General features: G+C 40.0%; 1 protein-coding gene across 1 annotated transcript in view; it reads left to right on the plus strand.

The window, feature by feature from the left end:
* Positions 1-407: 407 nt before the first annotated feature.
* Positions 408-21,178, plus strand: part of LOC149846994 (LRR receptor kinase BAK1) — a 28,792-nt gene continuing 8,021 nt past the window's right edge. The window contains exons 1-4 of the mRNA XM_089996733.1: positions 408-775; positions 16,048-16,180; positions 17,024-17,095; positions 17,478-17,621. Of these exons, the coding sequence (XP_089852859.1) occupies positions 679-775; positions 16,048-16,180; positions 17,024-17,095; positions 17,478-17,621 (446 nt within the window). The 5' untranslated portion in view covers positions 408-678. The remainder of the gene's footprint in view (positions 776-16,047; positions 16,181-17,023; positions 17,096-17,477; positions 17,622-21,178) is intronic.

Raw genomic sequence — 21,178 nt, forward strand, 5'->3', positions numbered from 1 at the left:
CCATTATCCAGCACCAGCTCCTCCCTCGCTTCTGTGGAGGAGACGACGAATAGAAGGGGCGGGAGAAAGAAAAAGAAAACAATATTTTAATAGCGTAATTCTTTTTTGTTTTTTACATATTTCCGAAGAAGAAGAAAGAAGGGGAAAGGCGATAGTCCCTCTGAGCTTTCTCTTCGAGAGAGAGAGAGAGAGAGAGAGAGAGAGAGAGAGAGAGAGAGAGAGTTGTGTGTGTGTGTGTGTGTGGGGGGGGGGGGGCTAATTTATTTCTTTGGTGTTGTATTTTATTGTCGATTTTTTTTGAGGGGGTAGTAGTTGAAAGGAAGGAGGAGGGACCAATTGTGATTTTTTTAACCTTCATTCTTTTAAATCTTTTGGGCTGGTATTGGTTTGTGGGTTAGGGTTTCCTTAGGGTTGTGAGGGGGAAAGGGGATGAATGGTGTTTCTATGTAGGGTGAAAGGTTGGGGGGTGGGGGTGGGGATTTAGGGTGTCTTGTTGTTGTTAGTGTTTGAGAAGTAGGGTCCTTCTCTCTTTGGTTGGGTTTTGGTTAGGGTGGAGGGAAGCGGTTTCCGTTTGGTTTTGAAGCTAGGGAGTTGAGGGGCTTCCAGGGTTTGGATTTGGCTGTGTTCGGTTTGCATGGATCTGGCTAGATTCTAGGTGTTTGAAGGATTTTTGGAGGGATGGGAGTGATGGAGAGGACGCCGCCCGTGGAGCTGGTTCTGCTGTTGCTGCTTGTGATTTCTGGTCCATTCGTGAGGGTTTACGCAAACGTAGAAGGTATGTGATCTTCTTCTTTGGATTACGGTAATTTGGTTTTGTTTCAATCTTGGATTTTGACTATTGGGTGCTCTCTACCGTTTGTCATTCTTCTTTTGATATTGGTATTGTTACTTTTCCCCTTGTTTCTTTGTTGGCCTATTGAGATTTTTAGTTGAAAAGCTGGGCGAGAATTTTGTGGATTTGATTCTTGGTCACAGTTGGTAATGAGACTTTGGTGGATTTGATTCTTGGTCACATTTGGTAATGAGACTTTGGTGGATTTGATTCTTGGCTACATTTGGTAATGAGGCTTTATTTGTTTTTTTTTTTCGATAGGCAAGCTGGGGTTAGACAGACCCCTACCAGTTCATTAATGAAAAATCCGAATTACATCGATCGTCCTAAATAGGAAGCTAATCCAAGAATACAAGTAATTCATAAGAGATAAAACCCCTATTGAGTAACTAAGAATGATTGCTGTACATCAATACAAACAATGACAAGTTTGTACAGCAACACATAGAGTACTAAACATATTATCCATTTTTTGGGACAGATCTTGATCTAAGATTGATTGATCCAAGACCCAAAACACGTATCCCCAAGATGTCATCCTGAGAAGGTTTTTTTTGGACGGCCCACTTTATTTTGAGTAGCTTGAGATGTTGGAGATAGGAAACCACGTTTTAGTAAAGAATCCTTGCTGCCCATATTAGTAGTTTCCTTGCTCTTCTCATTGAAATAACCTCCTTGAGGTAATATTCCATATTTAGGATCCTTTCCTCCCTCAATATCTGAAATTTCCTTAGAAACAGATTTTAAAATAGGAAACATATCCACCAGCTCACCTTGAGGAATCCTAACCGACTCACGATTAGTTTCCTCCTGCACTCTACATGCTATACATCGTCTAACATCTCACTATCCAATTGCAAATCATTTAGAGAGCCCTCTAGAATGGTCTTATCAGAATTCTCCTCAACAGGAATAGGAGTCTCCATAGAAGAGTCCTGAAAAGATTGTAACCATTGTACAAAAACTCCCTCATTAGACAACTGATCACCAGAATTCACAGTGATGCCAAGTTGACCTTGATCAGGACTGGTAGCATAAGTTAGTTTTATTTTATTTATTTGTTTTGCATTTGTGGGTTGTTGGGTATAAGAATTTCAGTTTGGTATTCTTTGGGGTTAGACAGCTGATTTTGTCTAGTTTGGCCTTTGCTATTCTAGATCTTAGTCATGGATTCAGTGATTAGGGCCATTGATTACCCAAGCGAGGCTTTCTGAAATTGGAATCTGGGTGTTGTTTGGCATGTCATAAGATGAATCCTACAGATAACTGAGTTAAAAGGTGGTTATTTTGTATCCTGGGAGATTTATTTGCAGTCTCCTGATTGGGATTGTAAGTACTGATTGTGATGAACTTGCGAAGTATGAAATGCATAGGATGCTTTGTTATTCTCTGATGGTGGATGGTGCTTTCTGTCATGTAAAGAAAAATCAAAGAGCTAGAGAGCATGGAAGTAAAACATTATTATCTTGTTAATATGCATATTATGTCTCCAGAGATGAACTTGTGAAGAAATGGTTTTGCTCACCTAGAGTATTCCTATCCTTTCAAAAAAAACAATATATATATATATATATATATATATATATATATATATATATATATATATATAGAGAGAGAGAGAGAGAGAGAGAGAGAGAGAGAGAGAGAGAGAGAGAGAGAGTTGTGAAATTGTTCTGTTCTGGCTTCTAGCATAAATTAAAACCGTGGATCATAGCTGACCAACATACTAAGTAGCGCATTTTTCTTATGGTCGTGTTTGCTTAAATAAGTGAGCTCATTCTTCAAAGTGCCTCATTGACTTTTCATGAACCCTTTTATTTTCCCAGATGTTAAACAAATTAACATTTTGTGGCTTGAATGTGCTGCCTCTGAAACTGCAGCAACCTATATTCATTCAGTTTTTTTAGCTTTCTGCTGACTACCTTCCAAGAAAACGTTGGTATTGTTTATCAGTTGGTCATGGAAAGCGTGTGCACTGCTTATCTTGAGACAGTGTCTTAAAGTCTCAAATTTCCAATTCTTGTGCACCTATTGCATCTGTCAAGCTTCTTTTAGTATACAAGGAGGGATAAGTGCTCGAGTCTATGCATCCTGAACCATTTTGAACTGATCATTAGAGGAACTTTTCATGCTTTAGAAATGGAGAACTTCATGTAAAGTTGCTTTGAAACGTGAAAAGCCTGTGGCTCATAACCCAGCCGTATAGTATTTTTGTTGGCATATTGCTGTTAGCATCTCAAAATCAAGATTGGTATTTCAAATGTGCTGTAAAACAAAGATTGGTATTTTAAATACTATATAAGAATCTTTACATATAAGAGAATTTTGCTATCTGTTAGAAATCATATCTGCTTTACATTTTTATCTTATTGACGGGAGGCGCACACCTTCAGTGTTTTCTAAGATAACTGGAAACTAGTGGATGTGCCGGGAAGAATTTTCTTGGTTGAATAACAATAATCCTCCTTGCATAAAGAAAATGGATCGATTCCTGGTATCCAAAGAGTTAAGGATTCCAGGACCTGATGGGGTGGATGGACCTCCAAAGTGTATCAAATTATAAGCTATGGTCGCTTAGAATTCCAGGTTTTAAAGATGACTGCTGGCTGGTGGAGTCAACCCCAAGAAGGGAGGCTGACAACTTTTAAGATTGTGCCAAACTGAATCTCAGGAAGTGAACTTCCTTTATGGGCTAAAGAACATGGAGCAACCAACCAAGCAAACTGAAAAGTGAGAATCTGATTTGATCTACTTGGAGCAGGATCGATTGGTCACGACCAACCATCTCGGTGAGTCTTTGAGCCATTAAGTACTAATGATTGAACTACATTGTTCATTCATTTGGTGGCATCATCTTGGAAAAGACTAAATGGTACCTGATCATTAAGACTTGCGGATGAGTTGTCATTTGGTGAAGGTATTGCTATTTTACCCAGACACTCCATTTTGCTCTCCGTACCTGTGTCGACACTCGTCGACACCTGGACACACCATTTTACCCTCCATACATACAAGTTTGTATTCAATTTATAATTTATAATTATATTTTCAGTATATAATATATCTTTTAGATATAACATATATATATATATATTAAATATCACATAAAAATAAAATAAATTCAAAATAAACTGATATATATATATATAATAAAATAAATTCAAAACAAACTGATATATATATATATATATATATATATATATATATATATATATATACATATATAGAGTGATGTGTAGCTGCACAATCCATAAGTGCACAACTCAAAACAGGATTTTCCTAAGCGTCCATCGCCCATGTGATGGGCGCTCAACATTTTTTCCAGAGTTATCGGAAGCTTCTTAGATAGGTGGGAAGCTCGCTTCCCGGAAACTCGCTTCCCAGAAACTCGCTTCCGAAACTTGATGGGAATCTCGATTCTCCCACGTTTCTCTTATGCTTTTCACACTCTTCATGTATTTTTCTTATATGTTCTCTAACTCTACTTTTCATGTTTTTTATGTGTTTCCTCTCACGCTTATCACTCACTTCCATGTGTTTTCTCTAAATTGGCCGTCATCATTTTTAGATTTTGTTAAAAAATTAATTTTTATACTAAAAATCATGAAATTTAAGAATAGTCACTTTTATTTAGTTTTTATTTGTGTTCCATTTCGATTCCCATTCAATTCTTATATTGCTTTTTTTTATTCATCGCTTCTCTCTTCCTATACATTTTAAAATGCATAGCTTCTTGCTTCCTCTTCCCGAATCATTTCCCTCTTCCGCTTCCTAGTCTGACAACCTTTTCTTTCTTGAAAAAAATACTGAAAAGCATAAAAAATCACGCAAAAGGCCTTTAGCGGTGGTTCTATAGCGCTGCTAAAAGTCTTTTCAAAATACTAGGTGTGCCCCGTAGGGGCGTTAGTGACACTTTAAAGCAGCGTAAAGGTCCCAGCGTAATTGGGACCTTTAGCGGCGCTTTTAATGCACCACTAATTCAAAAACTCGCAAAAACAGCATTTTTGTGAGTTTTTCCGCCGTTTTCGTGTGCTGGCCATCCATCACACACGCGATGGACGGCCAGCGTGATTCCATTCATAGCTGCGCACCTAAGGATTGCGCAGCTACGAATTTTTCTCTCTCTCTCTCTCTCTATATATATATATATATATAGCCGTGTACCTGTACTCACTTTTTTTAGAATTGCCGTGTCATACCCTCCGTACTTAGGTGCGCAGCTACGAATATATATATATATATATATATATATATATATATATATATATATATATATATATATAGCCGTGTACCTGTACTCGTACCCTCCCTACCTTAACCAGCACCCATACCCAGGTGACATATAGGTATTGTTGAGGCAGCCTCTAGATAAACTTTAATTCTTTTTTAGTCCTCCCTCACAGCCCACCAGGTGGTCTTTCACCTACAAATTTTAGAAGCTTGATCAAGTCCCTAGGTGCTTTTAGAAGCGCCCTTCATTGAAGAAGAAATTAAAACATGGTTGCGCCTATGCCACTAGGAAAACCCAAGATGGATTTCTGATAGGGTTCTTTTGTTTTTGCCAGGATGTATGCAAGAGCAACATTATACGAATGCTGAATGAACTTTTCTTACATAGGAAGGTACTTAAGGTGCGTTTGATGGCACCAAAAAGTTCATTGTGTGGGAAAGGGGGTGGGGGCCAGGACTTTCAATTTTTGGGTGGGCCCCATGCGTTCCATCAAATGCACAAAAGATTATTTTTTTACGGGGCGGGGGGGGGGCAGTTATTCTTTGTGATATCACCTTAAAATGTGGAGAAAAAGTTGGAGGGGGTCAACTGCTTTTTGCCACTTTCCTTCTTATTCCTTGTACCAAACACACCAGTAAGGAGATGCATAAATTTATCCTCATCTTTGCTCCTAAAGAAGATGGGCAAATGTTATTTGTAGGTGTAGGTCTATCTCCATATTAGCACACTATACAAAATCGTGGTCAGAACCTTAGAGGAGCAATCGGTCTTGGACTTCATGACCTTTAGAGAACCAACATAACATGCCTTCATCCTCAGGAGTAGAATACAGCTGTGTTATAATTGCAAATGAAGCTATTAATTTCATCCAAAAGAGGCGAATGTATTCTCCCTGAAGATTGGTTATGAAAAAGAATTCAATTTAGTGTATGTTCTCATGTTTAGAGAAATAAGGTTTTAGAGGAACTCTTTGGTGGAAAAAAGAATTGTTTATCTCTATGTCAAAGTTAATATTAATGGAAACTCAAGGTATTTGAACTTGGCAAGGGTCTGAGATAAACCGATCCACTTTCTCCGCTTCTATCCAGTATAGTGGTTAAGGGATGAGTTTGCTCACCTGTAGTTGGCAAACTCCGCGATCCAACATGGAACTTGTCCGAGTAGGATCCAATCGGTCTCTAATGAGTGAAAAAATTAAGTGACTTGGTTAGGGAATAAACTTGGCCAAGTCAATGTTTTGACTTGACCTAGGCAGCCATGTTTTATCATTGACCCAGCTGAGTTAGCCGAGTCTTATATTTTCTTGATTTTCTTTTGATAAGTTATAATATAGTAATTATATGTTATATTTGTATTGTTATATATATATATATATATTTATATTTATATAGATCATTGTCACCAATATTGTTTTAAAGAATTTCTTTGCAAGGTTTTTCTCAAGAGTTTTTTTTCACAAAGTTGTTTTCTCCGGAAAATCTCGGGAAAATATTGAAAGCTTTTAAATTTGAATAATATAAAGAATAATAAAAAAGATAAGAAATAATAGCTTTTATAGTATTTTTCCTGCAAAAATATAAAGAAACAACTAGAAAAGTTTTCAAAATATAAAAAAAGCAAAAAAAAAGAAAACCATAATCATAGATATCGGTCTCGGCTATATCTTGGCAAGGCAATTCTCGCAATAATATAGGTTTAATTGATAAATCTGGAGAAAAACTCGAAGCTTACAAATTAGAAATAAAAATAAAAATAGCATAACTAAGTAAGAAAATAACATGTTTAGATAATAAAGTAGACATAACAAAAGAGATAAGCAAAACATATAAAAGAAAAAAGGAAAACATATTTAAGATATAGAAAAGAAGTAAAAAACGATAATATCATGATCTATGTCACAGGGACTCGGCCAACTGGGTGCCACACCCGCGTTGACACGACGCGATGCGGGTGCGGCACCCGGTGTGGTCAACCTGACCTTGGGTGCGTTGACCGCACCCAGAGTCATTTATGTCCAACTTTTGGACTTTATATATATATATATATATATATATATATATATATATATATATATTTATATTTATATTTTTGCCGCACCCCCGCACCCGAGTGTTTTGAAAGTGCCGCACCCCCGCACTCGCACCCATGTGACATAGATCATGATATATAAATTGATGGTATTTTCAAACATTATGAGTTTTTGCCTTTAATATAGTTTTATGAATTTAAAGCTATATTAACACTATATTTCAAAATATCACCTATATCTGTGACTATCAGCAAAACACGTACTTAAAAATATATAAAAAGGTGTACTTAAAAATATATAAAAAAGTTTTATATCATGATAATATCATGATTTTTTTTTTGTTCTGGCAATGTTTTGAAAATAAAGTGATAATATAGGCTGACCTTGAAACTAAGATAAATAGTAATATATATCTATCTATCTATCTATCTCTCTCTCTCTCTCTCTCTCTATATATATATATATATATATATATATATATATATATATATATATATATAGAGAGAGAGAGAGAGAGAGAGAGAGAGCTGCCTACCACCAGCCCACCGAGAGCGAACATGTATTTTTCGGTTGTTTTTCACAAATCTGACCCTGCAGATGTGTTCGACATGGTCAATTTGCTAGGAAACAATACTTGGATCATGTTTTTTTGATAAAAAACATGATTTTTTAAGCCTTGAATATTTATGAAAATCTTAGACTGTTGATTTTTAAACCTTATAAAAACCTACCTGTGTACCAGAATTAGACATGTAGAACACATCTGTATGGTCAGATTTAAGGAAAATGATGCAGTGGGATGGTCGGCTGCAATGTGTTTATTGGCTGGATGAAGAGATACGACCCTCACGATCGTGCAGTGGGCAAAAATAAGCCAGCAAACACATTGCAACCGACGATCCCACTGCATCAAAGTGGTATCAGAGCTAACGCCTTTCCCCTCGTCAGCAAGATGGTTTTAGAGGTGAGGGGCGATTCGACGACGAAAATAGAGCAGGAGGATGCCGACAACGCAGATCCAATGCTGTGAATGATGGAAATGATGACGAAGATGCAAGAAAACATGCTGCGTATCAACCGGGATGTGGCAGGCATATCCCGACGACTTGATGGGGTCGAAAATCGGGTTGCGAGGATTGAGTCGCCAACGACGACACATATGGCATCAACACAACAAATGGATATGATAGGGGGCAGCAGCGCTGTCGTCCTCGTTGTAGCTGTGGCTGACGATCCAGCCTAGCTAGCTCTTCAGACTGCCGTGCCACCAGAAAACGCGGGGTGGAAGTTGCGTAGGGACGTCGGCCTCGTGTCGCCCCACCCCGAGGTACCGATGATGGTCTGTGGCGAAACTGCCACTCGATTGGGGGAAGAAGGGGTCCCCAACAGCAGCTTGGGTGCGCCTGCCTGGCATCGACCCACGCAGCAGGGGCTGTAGGTCGGGCACGGCCTGCGTGGCCCGACCGTGATGCCGGGTCAGGCAGCCGGCGCACCAGCCTTAGCCCGGGCTGGGGTGGGTCTGCCGACCTTCCCAGCGCCTGTGTGCAGGGGTACCGTCGCAGCCCACTCACAGGATAAAGGGGCTGACCCTTTTTGGACCGGACCTGACCTCTCAGGGTCCGGTCGAGAGCCCACGTTAATAGGGCCCATACCCGGTTACCGAGGATCACCCTTTGGGTTCTCAGGAGTGGGTCCGGGTCTAACATCCGCATACCCAACCTACTCAGTTGGGTTCGGTTCGCAGTTTACTACGAACCCGACCCAACCTATTATTTTAGAACCCCAAAATGGATCCTATGCCGACCCAAACTTGTATCGGACCCGGACGGAGCTCCAGCTTGATTTTGAGCCGAGTCAAAACCAGACCCATAATCATATGGATCGTGGATTGAGTTCAAACCAAATCTTTTACCCCCACAACTCGATTCCTGATCCAACCTATCCAAATCTGGGTCCGACGAATAGTCTAGGATTAGGCCTGTTTCATATCCAGACTGACGAATCATCCCAGTCTTGTACCAACCCAACTCGATACCCGAACTCTAACCGACCCATTAACCCCTTACCGATACCTCACCCGATCCAACACCACTGTCATAACCCAAACTTGTATTATCCCGTTACTACCTACTTGGAGCCAGTGACCCAACAAACCCGCCCACCTTTAGTAGGACCTCCTTACCTCCCGGTGCAACCGCGACAACCATAGGTGGCCTCCACCCGCGGGCAAACCAGGCTGCGGCAGCTTCAGCAGGGAGCGGCGCGACCTGAGCGTCGACCACCCATCAGTGGAGTTCGTCAGCACCAGCATCCAGGCGAGCAGTACCACACAGAGGGCGATAAAGCAGTATGGGACGACGATGCTTTTTGGAACGAGTATCCTGCAAGAATGGTGGAGGCTCGTCAGCAGAGAACACTAGAGCACCCCTCCACCTATGGGGTGAAACTGGATCTTCCGAAGTTTACGGGGCGGTTCGACGCGGAGCAGTTCTTCGACTGGTCTTATGTCGTGCAGTTCTTCTTCGACTACCACACCGTCGCTGAGCACCATCGTGTATCTCTAGCGTCTACTCGGCTGAGAGGCCTAGCACAAACATGTGGGTGGAACTGCAGCGGTCGAGAGAGCGACATGGACTAGAGCGTGTAAAGTCATGGGAGGAGATGCAAAGATTGATGTAGTCGAAATTTGTGCCTTCAGATCACGTCGAGAGAGCCTACAAGGAGTACCTGACCCTGCGTTAAGGCACCCGAACTGTGGCGGAGTACACTGTTGAGTTCCATCGTCTTTCCCTACGTGTGCAGATCGAGGAAACTGCCCGCCAGTAGGTCATGAGGTACATTTCTGGTCTCCGTCCTGCTATTTCTGATGATTTTAGTTGTATCACAGTTGAGACATTAGATCAGGCAAACAGGTATGCCATGAATGTCGAGGAAAAGCTAAAAAGGAGGCAGCAATATAGGACCTCCCGTAGTGAACCATCCAGTCGACTTAAGTCGAGTTTCCCAACCAGGGAAGCAAGTTCCCCTAGAAAGGAGGATTCAAAGCCTAAAACAGACTTTAGCAAACCTGACCAGTCAGGACCAGCCTTCCATACCCGGTCCAAAGCCAAACCTAGTGAGTCGACCATTCGTTGTTTTAGGTGTCAGGAGTTAGGACATGTCGCGTCTAAGTGTCCCACTGTGAGCAAGAACACCCATCTCGTTGAAGGTATTGTGGAATCAACATCAGAGAGTGAGAGTGCGTCTTTGGTCGAGGATGAGGATGAGAGGGAAGTCGTAGAGTTCGACGACAACGTCGAAAATTTATTGTCCATCCGTCATGTTTTGACCGCACCCCGCGAAATGGTTGCGGAACAACATTTTTAGAACTCAGTGCAACTGTGAGGGTCACGCGTGTGATGTTATTATCGACATCGGTGCTTGTGAGAATATGGTGTCTGAGAGTGTTGTATCTACCTTGAACCTTAAAACTGAGAAATTGTTCCAACCATACAAGATGGCGTGGTTCAAGAAAAGGAACGAGGTTCCCATCACCCAGCGTTGTTTAGTTCGATTCTCCATGGGGGAGCATTACCACGACGAGGTGTGGTGTGATGTAGCCCCCACGAGTGTGTGTCACATTCTTTTGGGTCATCTTTGGCAGTTTGATCGCAAAACAATTCACGATGGGCGCAAGAACACATATTCTTTCCTTTTTAAGGGTCATAAGATCGTCCTTCTCCCTATCAAGGAGACCAGTTTTCCCACCGTGGATAAGCCTGAGCGAGTCCCCAGGCTCGTGGGCCTTTCGTACCGGCCCTTCTTGAACCATTGTCCAGAAGATGACTATTGTTATGCCCTGGTGGCAAAGCCGTTGATGAATTCGTTTGTGTTCATTCCCGCGGACGTTGCCCCTCTTATAGAGGAGTTTCGCGACATTATGCCAGATAACCTGCCTGATGGATTACCTTTGACGAGGGTAGTCCAGCACACCATTGATTTTGTGCCGGGATCGAGTCTCCCCAACCTCCCCGCATATCGCATGAACCCATCCGAGCATGCCGAGTTATTGAGGCAAGTTTAGGAGTTACTGCAAAAGGGCTTTATTTGCGAGAGTGTTAGCCCTTGCGCAGTACCCGCCCTGCTCACTCTTAAGAAAGATGGGTCCATGCGCATGTGTGTCGATAGTCGTGCGATCAATCGCATCACGGTTAAATACCGTTTTCCCATCCTTCGTTTGGATGATATGTTTGATATGTTATCTGGTGCTTCCATTTTCTCCAAAATAGATTTAAAAAGCGGGTATCATCAGATTCGTATACGGGAGCAGGATGAGTGGAAAACGACATTCAAGACACGTGATGGGCTGTATGAGTGGTTAGTCATGCCATTTGGGTTATCTAATGCCCCAAGTACTTTCATGAATATGATGACCCAAGTATTGCGTCCGTGTATAGGGAAGTTTGTCGTTGTCTATTTTGATGATATTTTGATTTATAGTTCGTCTTTGTCAGATCATTTGAGTCACCTGCGTCAGGTCTTAGAAATTTTGAGGAGAGAAAAACTATATGTCAATGCAAAAAAGTGTGAGTTTATGACGTCCAGTGTCGTGTTTCTGGGTTTTATAGTGTCTTTCGATGGAGTTAAAGCAGATCCTGCGAAAGTCCGTGCAATCGTAGATTGGCCTACCCCAAAGACTATCGGAGAAATCCGTAGTTTCCACGGGTTAGCCACTTTCTATCGTCGTTTTGTGCGAAATTTCAGTACCCTCATGGCCCCTATCACAGAATGCCTAAAAGGTACTAGTTTCCATTGGACGCTTGCCGCGGGAAAAGCCTTTACGATCGTCAAAGAAAGAATGACTAGTGCCCCTATTTTAGCTCTTCCTGATTTCAATGCAGTCTTTGAGGTCGAGTGTGATGCCTCTAAAGTGGGAATTGACACCGTCTTGAGTCAGAACCGCCGACCTGTTGCTTTCTTTAGTGAGAAGCTGACTCAGGTCAGATGCCAGTATTCCACTTATGATGTTGAGGTTTATGCTGTTGTACAAGCCCTTCGCTATTGGAGGCATTATCTCATTTATAAGGAGTTTGTCTTGTACACAGATCATGAGGCTTTGAAGTACCTGAATAGTTAGAAGAAGCTAAGTGCTCGTCATGCCAAGTGGATCAACTTCTTGCAAGAGTACACCTTCATGATTCGTCATCAATCGGGTACTCTGAACAAGGTGGCTGACGTTGTTAGTAGGAAAAACAACCTTCTGATGACTATGTCAGTGCAGGTCATTGGGTTCGAGCAGTGCAATGAGTTATACCCGACGGACTCTGATTTTCAGCAATTCTGGGAAAGGTGCATCTCCTCAGATCGCACCATCGACCACCGTTTTAGTATTCATAATGGTTACCTCTTTCGTGGGAATAAGTTATGTGTGCCTGATTTCTCTCTTAAGCTTCAATTGATTTTCGAATTACATGAGGGAGGGTTAGCTGTGCATTTTGGACATGATAAGACGTTCGCTCTGTTAGATGAACGATACTTTTGGCCCAAAATGCGCAAAGATGTTGTCAAGTTCATTCAAGGTTGTCATGTGTGTTAAGTGTCTAAGGGTCATCGTCTGAATAATGGTTTGTATACTCCGTTACCCATCCCTGAGCGACCGTGGGAGCACGTGTCCATGGATTTTATCGTGGGCCTTCTCAGAACCCCACGTCGTTTTGATTCAATTTTAGTCGTTGTTGACCGGTTCTCCAAAATGGTTATTTTTGTCCCGTGTAAGCGAACCACTGACGCCTCATTAATAGCTTCCTATTACTTCAAGGACGTCACCTGCTTCCATGGGTTACCTCGCACGATCACCTCCAATCGTGACACACACTTTATGAGACATTTTTGGAAATCGTTATGGGCTTTATTGAAGACCAAGCTTCAGTTCAGTAGTGCGTATCACCCTCAAACAGATGGCCAAACCGAAGTTCTCAACCGTACCTTAGGAAACCTGTTACGGAGTCTAGTGGGGGAGAATGTCAAAACTTGGGACTTCGTATTGCCTCAAGCCGAGTTCGCATATAACAATTCCATCAACCGGTCTATAGGCAAATACCTGTTCCAAGTGGTTTATGGTCGGTCACCCACCCATGTCGTTGACCTAGTCCCTGTGTCCGATATCCCAGACCCGGCCCCAGACGCGTTTGATGCCGTCGGATATATGCGTGATATCCACAGACAGGTCCGAGCCAAACTTGTTGAAAGCTACGAGGCCAACAAAGCTTTCGTAGATCAAAGTCGTTGCGATGTCCAGTTTCAAGTCGGTCAGCTAGTTTGGGTTTACTTGCGTCCCGAGCGTTTTCCCGTATGCACCTATGGCAAGTTGAGCCCTAAGAAGTATGGTCCTTTTAAGTTCCTTCGGCGATTGGGTTTGAATGCCTATCTCCTTGAGCTGCCCGACGATTAACATATTTCGCCTATTTTCAACGCGTATGACCTATATGCTTATTGTGGAGACAACAAGTCGTCAGAGCCGACTTCTTCCCAACCAGGGGAGAATGATGCAGGGCAGGACCCAATTGGATCCATCGTGCCACCCGATCCACCACAAAGGGCAGACGATCGGACCCACATGTCCAATCCCATCGCAGGTACGGAGCCGCGACGCAGCGACGTACCCCTGCGTACCTACTCCAGGTGTGGTCCAGTTCGAACATCACAGAGCCAACAACCGACTGAAGCCGACCTGGATCACGATTCGGGTCCAAGGCTGGACCCACAACCCGGATCCAACAAGTCTTTAAAAACCCTCTCCTAGGGTTTCGTGAGGGAGAGGATATTCAACTCGGCAACAGCGTTATTTCGTTTCAGCATTTCCTTACCTATTGTCTTATTTATTTTGGTATTGTTTTGTTCAATTTTGTTTATCGTTCAGCAACTGTTATTTGTTCATTGAAGTTCACTACTGCAATAAAAGAAAGATTAGCACAATCACCATCATTCTGGGTGACTGTTTCTCTTATTTCTGCCCACTGCACGATCGTGAGGGTCGTATCTCTTCATTCAGCCATCAAACACATTGCATCCGACCATCCCACTGCATCAGAAAACATAACAAACTGTCACACGGACACGCCATATGACCCAACGTACCTGTGTTGACACGTCCGGACACGGGTACAGTTTGGGTATGTTTGGATCGAGTCCATCTAAGACCCAAACCTGATACCAAGTTTTTTTCAGTTTGACACTCGATAGGAAGGAAAAGAAAGAGGGATAAGAAGGAAGAAGAGGAGGGAGGTGAAGAGGAAGAAGGAAAAAATTGAGAGAGAGAGAGAGGCGGTGGGGTGGGGTTAACAAGTGAGAGAGAAAGGTATATATATATATAACTTTTTTAATTACATTTTAACCCTTCTTATATTCAAATATCACATTCTTCTTATATATATGTATCCCGTGTTGCCGTCATATTTGGCAAACTTTTGACTCGGGCTCGGATCGGACCCCTACTGGGTCATCGAGTCAGCGGGTTGACTCGGTAACTCGGATGAGTCAGGGGACTCTATATTTTATAGCATAAGCACATGAATAAGACATGAAAATAACTAAACTTCAAGTTAATATGTCAATAGATAAGTTGCAAAAACATATAATTATACATGATTATTAACTTTTTTTATTGAGCAATATTAGATTCTTCATAGCAAGTGACTTTATATAAGAATTATGCATTAAAATAATAAAATACATGATAAAAAAAATTATTTAATGGGTTGGATCAGCAGCTCTGAATCGTGACCCAGTTGGGGTCCGATCAGGGTCGACTCGGGCGATTCCCGAGTCGACTCGTGGGGTTCGCCAACTATGGTTGCTGTACCCATTTTTTTTTGAAATTACCGTGTCATACCCTCTGTACCTGTACCCGCACCCATACCCGTACCCATGTGACATAGATGAAAAATCCCCTTCAAAAGTCAATAGGCTGGTGGTAGGCTAAAAATGTGGTAGACAGCTACCACCTGCTCATATATATATATATATATATATATAGAGAGAGAGAGAGAGAGAGAGAGAGAGAGAGAGAGAGAGAGAGAGAGAGAGAGAGCTATTTTGATATACACAAACACATAAATTTTTAAAGTTATATGTATTATTATTATATATATTAAAACACACTTATATGCTAATTTTAATAATAATACATATAAGTTTTGTATTATAAATTATATATTCATCATTAATTTTTAAAATCATGACTTGTTTGAGTCACCAAGTTGCATGTGGCCTATCTAATACTGCGTCCCGAGAATGGCATCCATGTGCTCACCCTTCTAACTAATTCAATTGCTGATGGTGCTGGGAAACATTAGCCTGCCACTTTTGCAATATGGCCAAGTGTATAAGAGGTTTTTGGACCAGGCCAATTTGGATTTGACTTTCCTTATAGATTAGTTCCCACATCCTTACAAACAGGGAATAAAATGTTAGGTGCTTATCAGATTATTGGTTCCCTTATCAGATTTGTGAAACCTACTGAATCAACATTAGGTGCTTCTTTCTCTAATGTTAAATAAACATTATTATGAATGTGCAAGTGTCTATATGCATGAAATTATCTACCTTATGAGACAATACCCTCTTATTATCTCATTTCATGCCTGGCATGGGCATGGAATGTAAAGCAGAGTGTTGTGCATAAGGGATGAAAGAAATAAGTACTTAGTAATAACAAATTCACAAGCATGTCCCCTAAAACTCCAAAAGTGCTCTTGCCTCTTCTAACATAGAATGCTCTAATCTGTATTTAAATTCTTTTTGAAGGTTTCTTACTCTGTGACTATATAAAACAGTGCTATACCCAGAGCAGTCCTGTATCACAAGTACTTATCTTTTTGCTGTGTATTTGGTAATTTCATCTGGCCCCACTTATGGTTGTCACATTATCTGTATAATTACTGATTGACTTTGCAATATGGCTGCTGTTATGAATAGGTGATGCTTTACATACTCTGCGATCAAATCTACAGGATCCAAACAATGTGCTGCAGAGCTGGGACCCAACACTTGTAAATCCATGTACATGGTTCCATGTTACATGCAACAATGACAATAGTGTCATAAGAGTGTAAGTGAACTTTTCATTTGCTCTATTGCAGATTTTGCTCTTTTAGTTTGTAGCATAGTTTATCCCTTCAGCGATTTCACTTATAGCCATTTGGTGGCTTAGGTTTATGATAACTTTTCTTAGAGGTGGAATTCAATGCTAATTTTAATGGCTCCAGTTCCTGTGGAACTAACTTATGAAAAAACTTACCCATACTTCATTCATTGGTGTCACAAAATACTAAAGAGAAAAGACAATATCACAAAGTGATTCGGAAATGCACAAGCACACAAGCAATAGGCCATCAATGGGCAAGAATACAATAAGCCACAAAGTGGCAATTAAGAAACATAAAATGAGAAAGAGAGCTAAAAAATATAAGAAATTTTATAGAGAAAAGCTTCAAGAAGCTCTACAAATACATGGGGCAAAGCCCCTTATTTATACACAAATGGGACCCAAGGAGGGGCTTCCAACGACTCTATGGTGGACCCCTGGTATGATGCAATAAAGCTAAATAAAAAAAGAAAAAGAAGAAAAAGGAAAAGTCATATTCCAAATGGATATGCGTGTTACATGTGAAATGACTATTTTACCCCTAGTGGGTATTACAATATATATATATATATATATGTGTGTGTGTGTGTGTGTGTGTGTCTATATATATATATCTAGATATATATAGGAATTATTAATACAATTTAACAATTGGATGGTAACTTTTCCTTGTATGCCGCTGTGTTAACCATAATAGTTGTACAGGTCTCTAATTTGAAATGTTATATAATCATTTGTCACTTTGAGTTTCTTGCCTTGGTTGTCTAGTGAGGAGCCAGATTAACTTGCTTATTGTGCTTATTGCAGTGATCTTGGAAATGCTGCATTATCTGGTCAGTTGGTCCCTCAGCTTGGTCAGCTGACCAATCTTCAATACTTGTAAGCAGTGTTGTTCAGTGAGAACTGTTTGCATCTTTCACCAGTGAAATTTTTAGCTGCTATTCGTACATTTTAAAATCTTTCAGAGAATGCTTTACCTCATGTTCTTTAAATTCTATGGTAGTGCTTGGTGCCTCTAGGAGTTGCACTTTTTACAATGTTACAAATCATATCTGCGATCATATCATGGTTTTGTGCTTTTTACTTTGTCTGTTCTGTCCTGCATTATCCATTGTTATTATGCCCATTTAGAAAAGTAAATATTATAGGCTTTGATCTATAATGTTATAATGGGTCCTATCTAGTTTTTTTTTCTGCGAATTTTCTGTGTCTCCAATAGTTCTACAGTTCAAGCTATTCATTTAAAATATCTATGTTTCAGAGAGCTCTACAGTAACAATTTAAGTGGTCCAATACCTAGTGACCTTGGGAATCTTTCAAGCCTGGTCAGCTTGGATCTTTACTTGAACAAATTTACTGGAGTCATTCCTATCTCCCTGGGCAAGCTTTCAAAGCTAAGATTCCTGTAAGTAAAATTTCTTTGTGCTATGTTTTGATTTTGGAATTTCTATAAATTTCTGATTCTGCTATAATTTTTTTTCTAGATATATTTTAGAATGGTTGTGTTGTGCCTACAAAACCATCACTGTGTCAGTGTTGTATATAGTATATCTATACAGATCTGAGAAGAGATCTATGGTGTTCTACTGTATCTTTATGTGATACCATAAAAAATTTTTAGTCCAAATTTAACAAACATTGAAAAGACAATCCAAAAAGAGAAAATTATAAAAGGGTGAAGGGGTATACTTTTGACCTTTTACCCCAGAAGTGAATAAGCACAGGAAACCAAAAAAAAGCTATAATGTTAAGCAAATTAATTTACATAATTAAAATTACATTAAATTTTCTCTGATACATGTACATAGTAATAAAGATAATGACCTATGATGACAGAAAAATTCAATATGCCATTTTTTTCTTTTTGCAAATGAAAAATATTAGAAGAGGGCTTGGGTTGGATATTGGTGAATGGTAATTTCTTCTGCCTCCCCCTCACTCTAGTTTGTCTAGTATCTCAAGTTGAATGTACGTACTTAAAGGTGCTGTACGATGCCAAAAATCAATAAAATATGTTATAGAATAACAAATCTAACGAAGACGAAGATTTACTAAATTCTAATTTAATTTTTTTAAGATTATATGTGAAAACAAGTTATATTAGTGTATGACATTTGGGATTTTTGAAATGTCAGTAGCATCTTATGCTATGACTAATAAAAAACACAATTTTTTACGTGATAAAATCATAGCTGACAATGTACCCAATGCGGAAAAAACATATGGAAATGGAAGGCCAACAAAATTTATTTAATGTACAACTATGATATCATATCTTTACAGTAACCATTTGTGATGCTGAACAGAACCCAAGATTCCAAATAATAAAAAAAGATGAAGAAAAGTTTAAATTGTCTTCTGATTCCTGCCGGTTTCATGCACTTTATGGGATCATAGTTAAATTAGAAAGGGGATAAAACACACATGGAAATACCTAGGCTTGCTAGGTGAACCCCAAATTGGTAGCCTTTAGCAGGTATGGTGCAGGCTCGCCTAGGCATGCTTTTGAGTGCACTTCTTCTTATTGCAAAGGCATGCACTTATGAATTCACTTTTACCTGAAAGGTATTTTTAGTATATTTTAACTTATTAAAAAAAGTTTTTTTACTTTCTAACTACGCATCATGTGGCAGAAAACACACATGTTCTGATCTACCATCTCTCTTTTAATGGTCATATGGATCACCATAAATAGTTTTCTGGTTAAAACTTCAATAGGTATTACTTTGTTCATAATTCCCTGATCTTGTAGATATACCTTCCAAATTGAGGAATGAAGGAAGTGTTTTCACCACTGCAAGTCAAGCTTCTTCATAGCATTCAAAGGCCTGATGCCATTTATGGGAAAAATTGCAAAGATAAAATATATGAGGGATATTAGAAACCTTTAGAAAGTGAGTGCAATCCCATTTTTTCTTCAAAGAAAAAGGCCTTCAAAAGGAGCAAGGTCCAATCCCATTTTTTTGGTTGTGAGAATGGGGTGAAAACACCCCAACCCTAAATCCAACTAAAAGGGCCAAACTATGTCACATGGGTATGCCATCTAGGCTCCCACTACCCGTGTTGACACGGCACGGTAAGGGTGTCGGTACTGCCCGTAACTAGGTATGCTGTGAGATAGGTCGGGTTGGACCCAAGGCTGACCCAACTCAAAAACAACTTTGGGTTTTCCCCCCCTTTTTATATGTTTGACCTTAATCGGCCAGCGACAGAATGAGGAGAGGAAGAGGAAGAAAAGGAGGAAGCGAGGAGGTGGAGGAAGAAGAAGAATAAATAGGAGAGAGAGAGAGAGAGAGAGAGAGAGAGAGAGAGAGAGAGAGAGAGAGAGAGAGAGAGAGAGGTGGGGGGTTACCTACCTCATGCTCCCTCGTCTTCCTTCTTCGTTTTCCTTTTCTTTCAGAGAGAGAGAGAGAGAGCGAGAGTTTCCGCGGCCTTCCTTCCTCTTTCATATCCAAATGATATAGGTTTGGATTATAACCTAATCCAAATCCATGTCTTATATGGGTTTGGATTTAATTTAATCCAAACCCCTATGTATATCATAGGCATCAATATCTGTGATATTTTGAAAATATCGCAAGAAATTCTGATAATTTAAGGAAAATCTCATGATATTTTCAAAATATCGCTAAAATGAAAATATTGCCATATTATCACAATATTTTTGCAATTTAAAAAAATGTTATATATATATTTTAAGTTCATTCTAATTTTCTTTTGTATTTTAAAAGCTTTAAAAACTTGTTTCTTTATATTTTTGTAAGAAATATAATAGAAAATCTATTCTGTCTTGCTGTTATTTATATTTTTCAAATTTTTAAGCTTATTAGATTTTCCACCTTTTGAAAATATCTCCGAGAAAAATCTTTGCCGTGAAATTATCTTGAAAGATATAGGTGACTATGTTACATATATTAAATATTTTGTACTAATGAAGGCATGAAGCTGTTGAGTAAAAATCACCTTCTTTTTTTATTTTTTAATGTTTTTTTGTCAGACCCTATGGATGTGATATACAATGTTTGTTTAGTAGAAAATGGTTTTTGAGTCATGTGATTGTGACATGTAAGCAAGCTTTTCAAGGACTTCAAAAATCAATGGACCACAATGTACCAAAATTTTGTGACTCAAAAAGTCATGATCCAAGATTTGATCCTTAGCAAACAAACCATGTTGAACACATCTATGTGGTTATATTGAGTCAATATAACGTGCGCCTATGTTTTTCAGCTCAATAGTTTCATACTTTCATTAGTACCAAACACACACACACGCGCACATACATATATATATATATATAAATATAAAATGAAAATATCATGTATACTTGAGTGCGTTGCACTCTAGTATTTGGACCATCCAATCCAATACCTCCTGTGGTAGTTGATGGGCCCCAACTCTAAATTGGCTATCCTTTTCTCGGGATTACTGTGTGTGTCTCTCTCTCTCCGACTTTTCATATTGTCAGAAAGTCAGACGTTTCTGGCCATTGACCCTCACTGCCTCCTCAACCCTCTCTTCGCTTACCCCTATGCTATTGCTCTGCTTTCTCTCCTCTCATTCTCTTACATGCGGTTTTCCTTGGTTCAGTCTTGCAGGCTACTTAGCTAATGCAACCATCGTGGAAGCCCGATGGTGGAGTGGCGATATGTTAATGGTCCCTCTCTCTCTAAAGATAGAATCTAAGGTCTCTACTTGTTCTGTTGTTGAGATGATGGAAAAACACAGAGACTGAGATAATGCCTTATGTTTGTTTTGTTTTTTTCTGTGTCATTCCTTCCCCCCCCCCCCCCCCCCCCCCCCCCCCCCCCCCCCCTTTGTTTCTATTCCTCCACCCACTCTTTAATGTCCATCATCATGGAATCCCGATGGTGGAGTGGCAATATGTTAATGCCCCCCCCCCCACACACACACACACACTTATCTCTCTCTAATGATGGAATCTAAGGTTTTCTTGTTCTG

This window comes from Nuphar pumila, chromosome 2 (genome assembly GCF_984573655.1).
Source record: "Nuphar pumila chromosome 2, dmNupPumi1.hap1.1, whole genome shotgun sequence".
Classification (NCBI taxonomy): domain Eukaryota; kingdom Viridiplantae; phylum Streptophyta; class Magnoliopsida; order Nymphaeales; family Nymphaeaceae; genus Nuphar; species Nuphar pumila.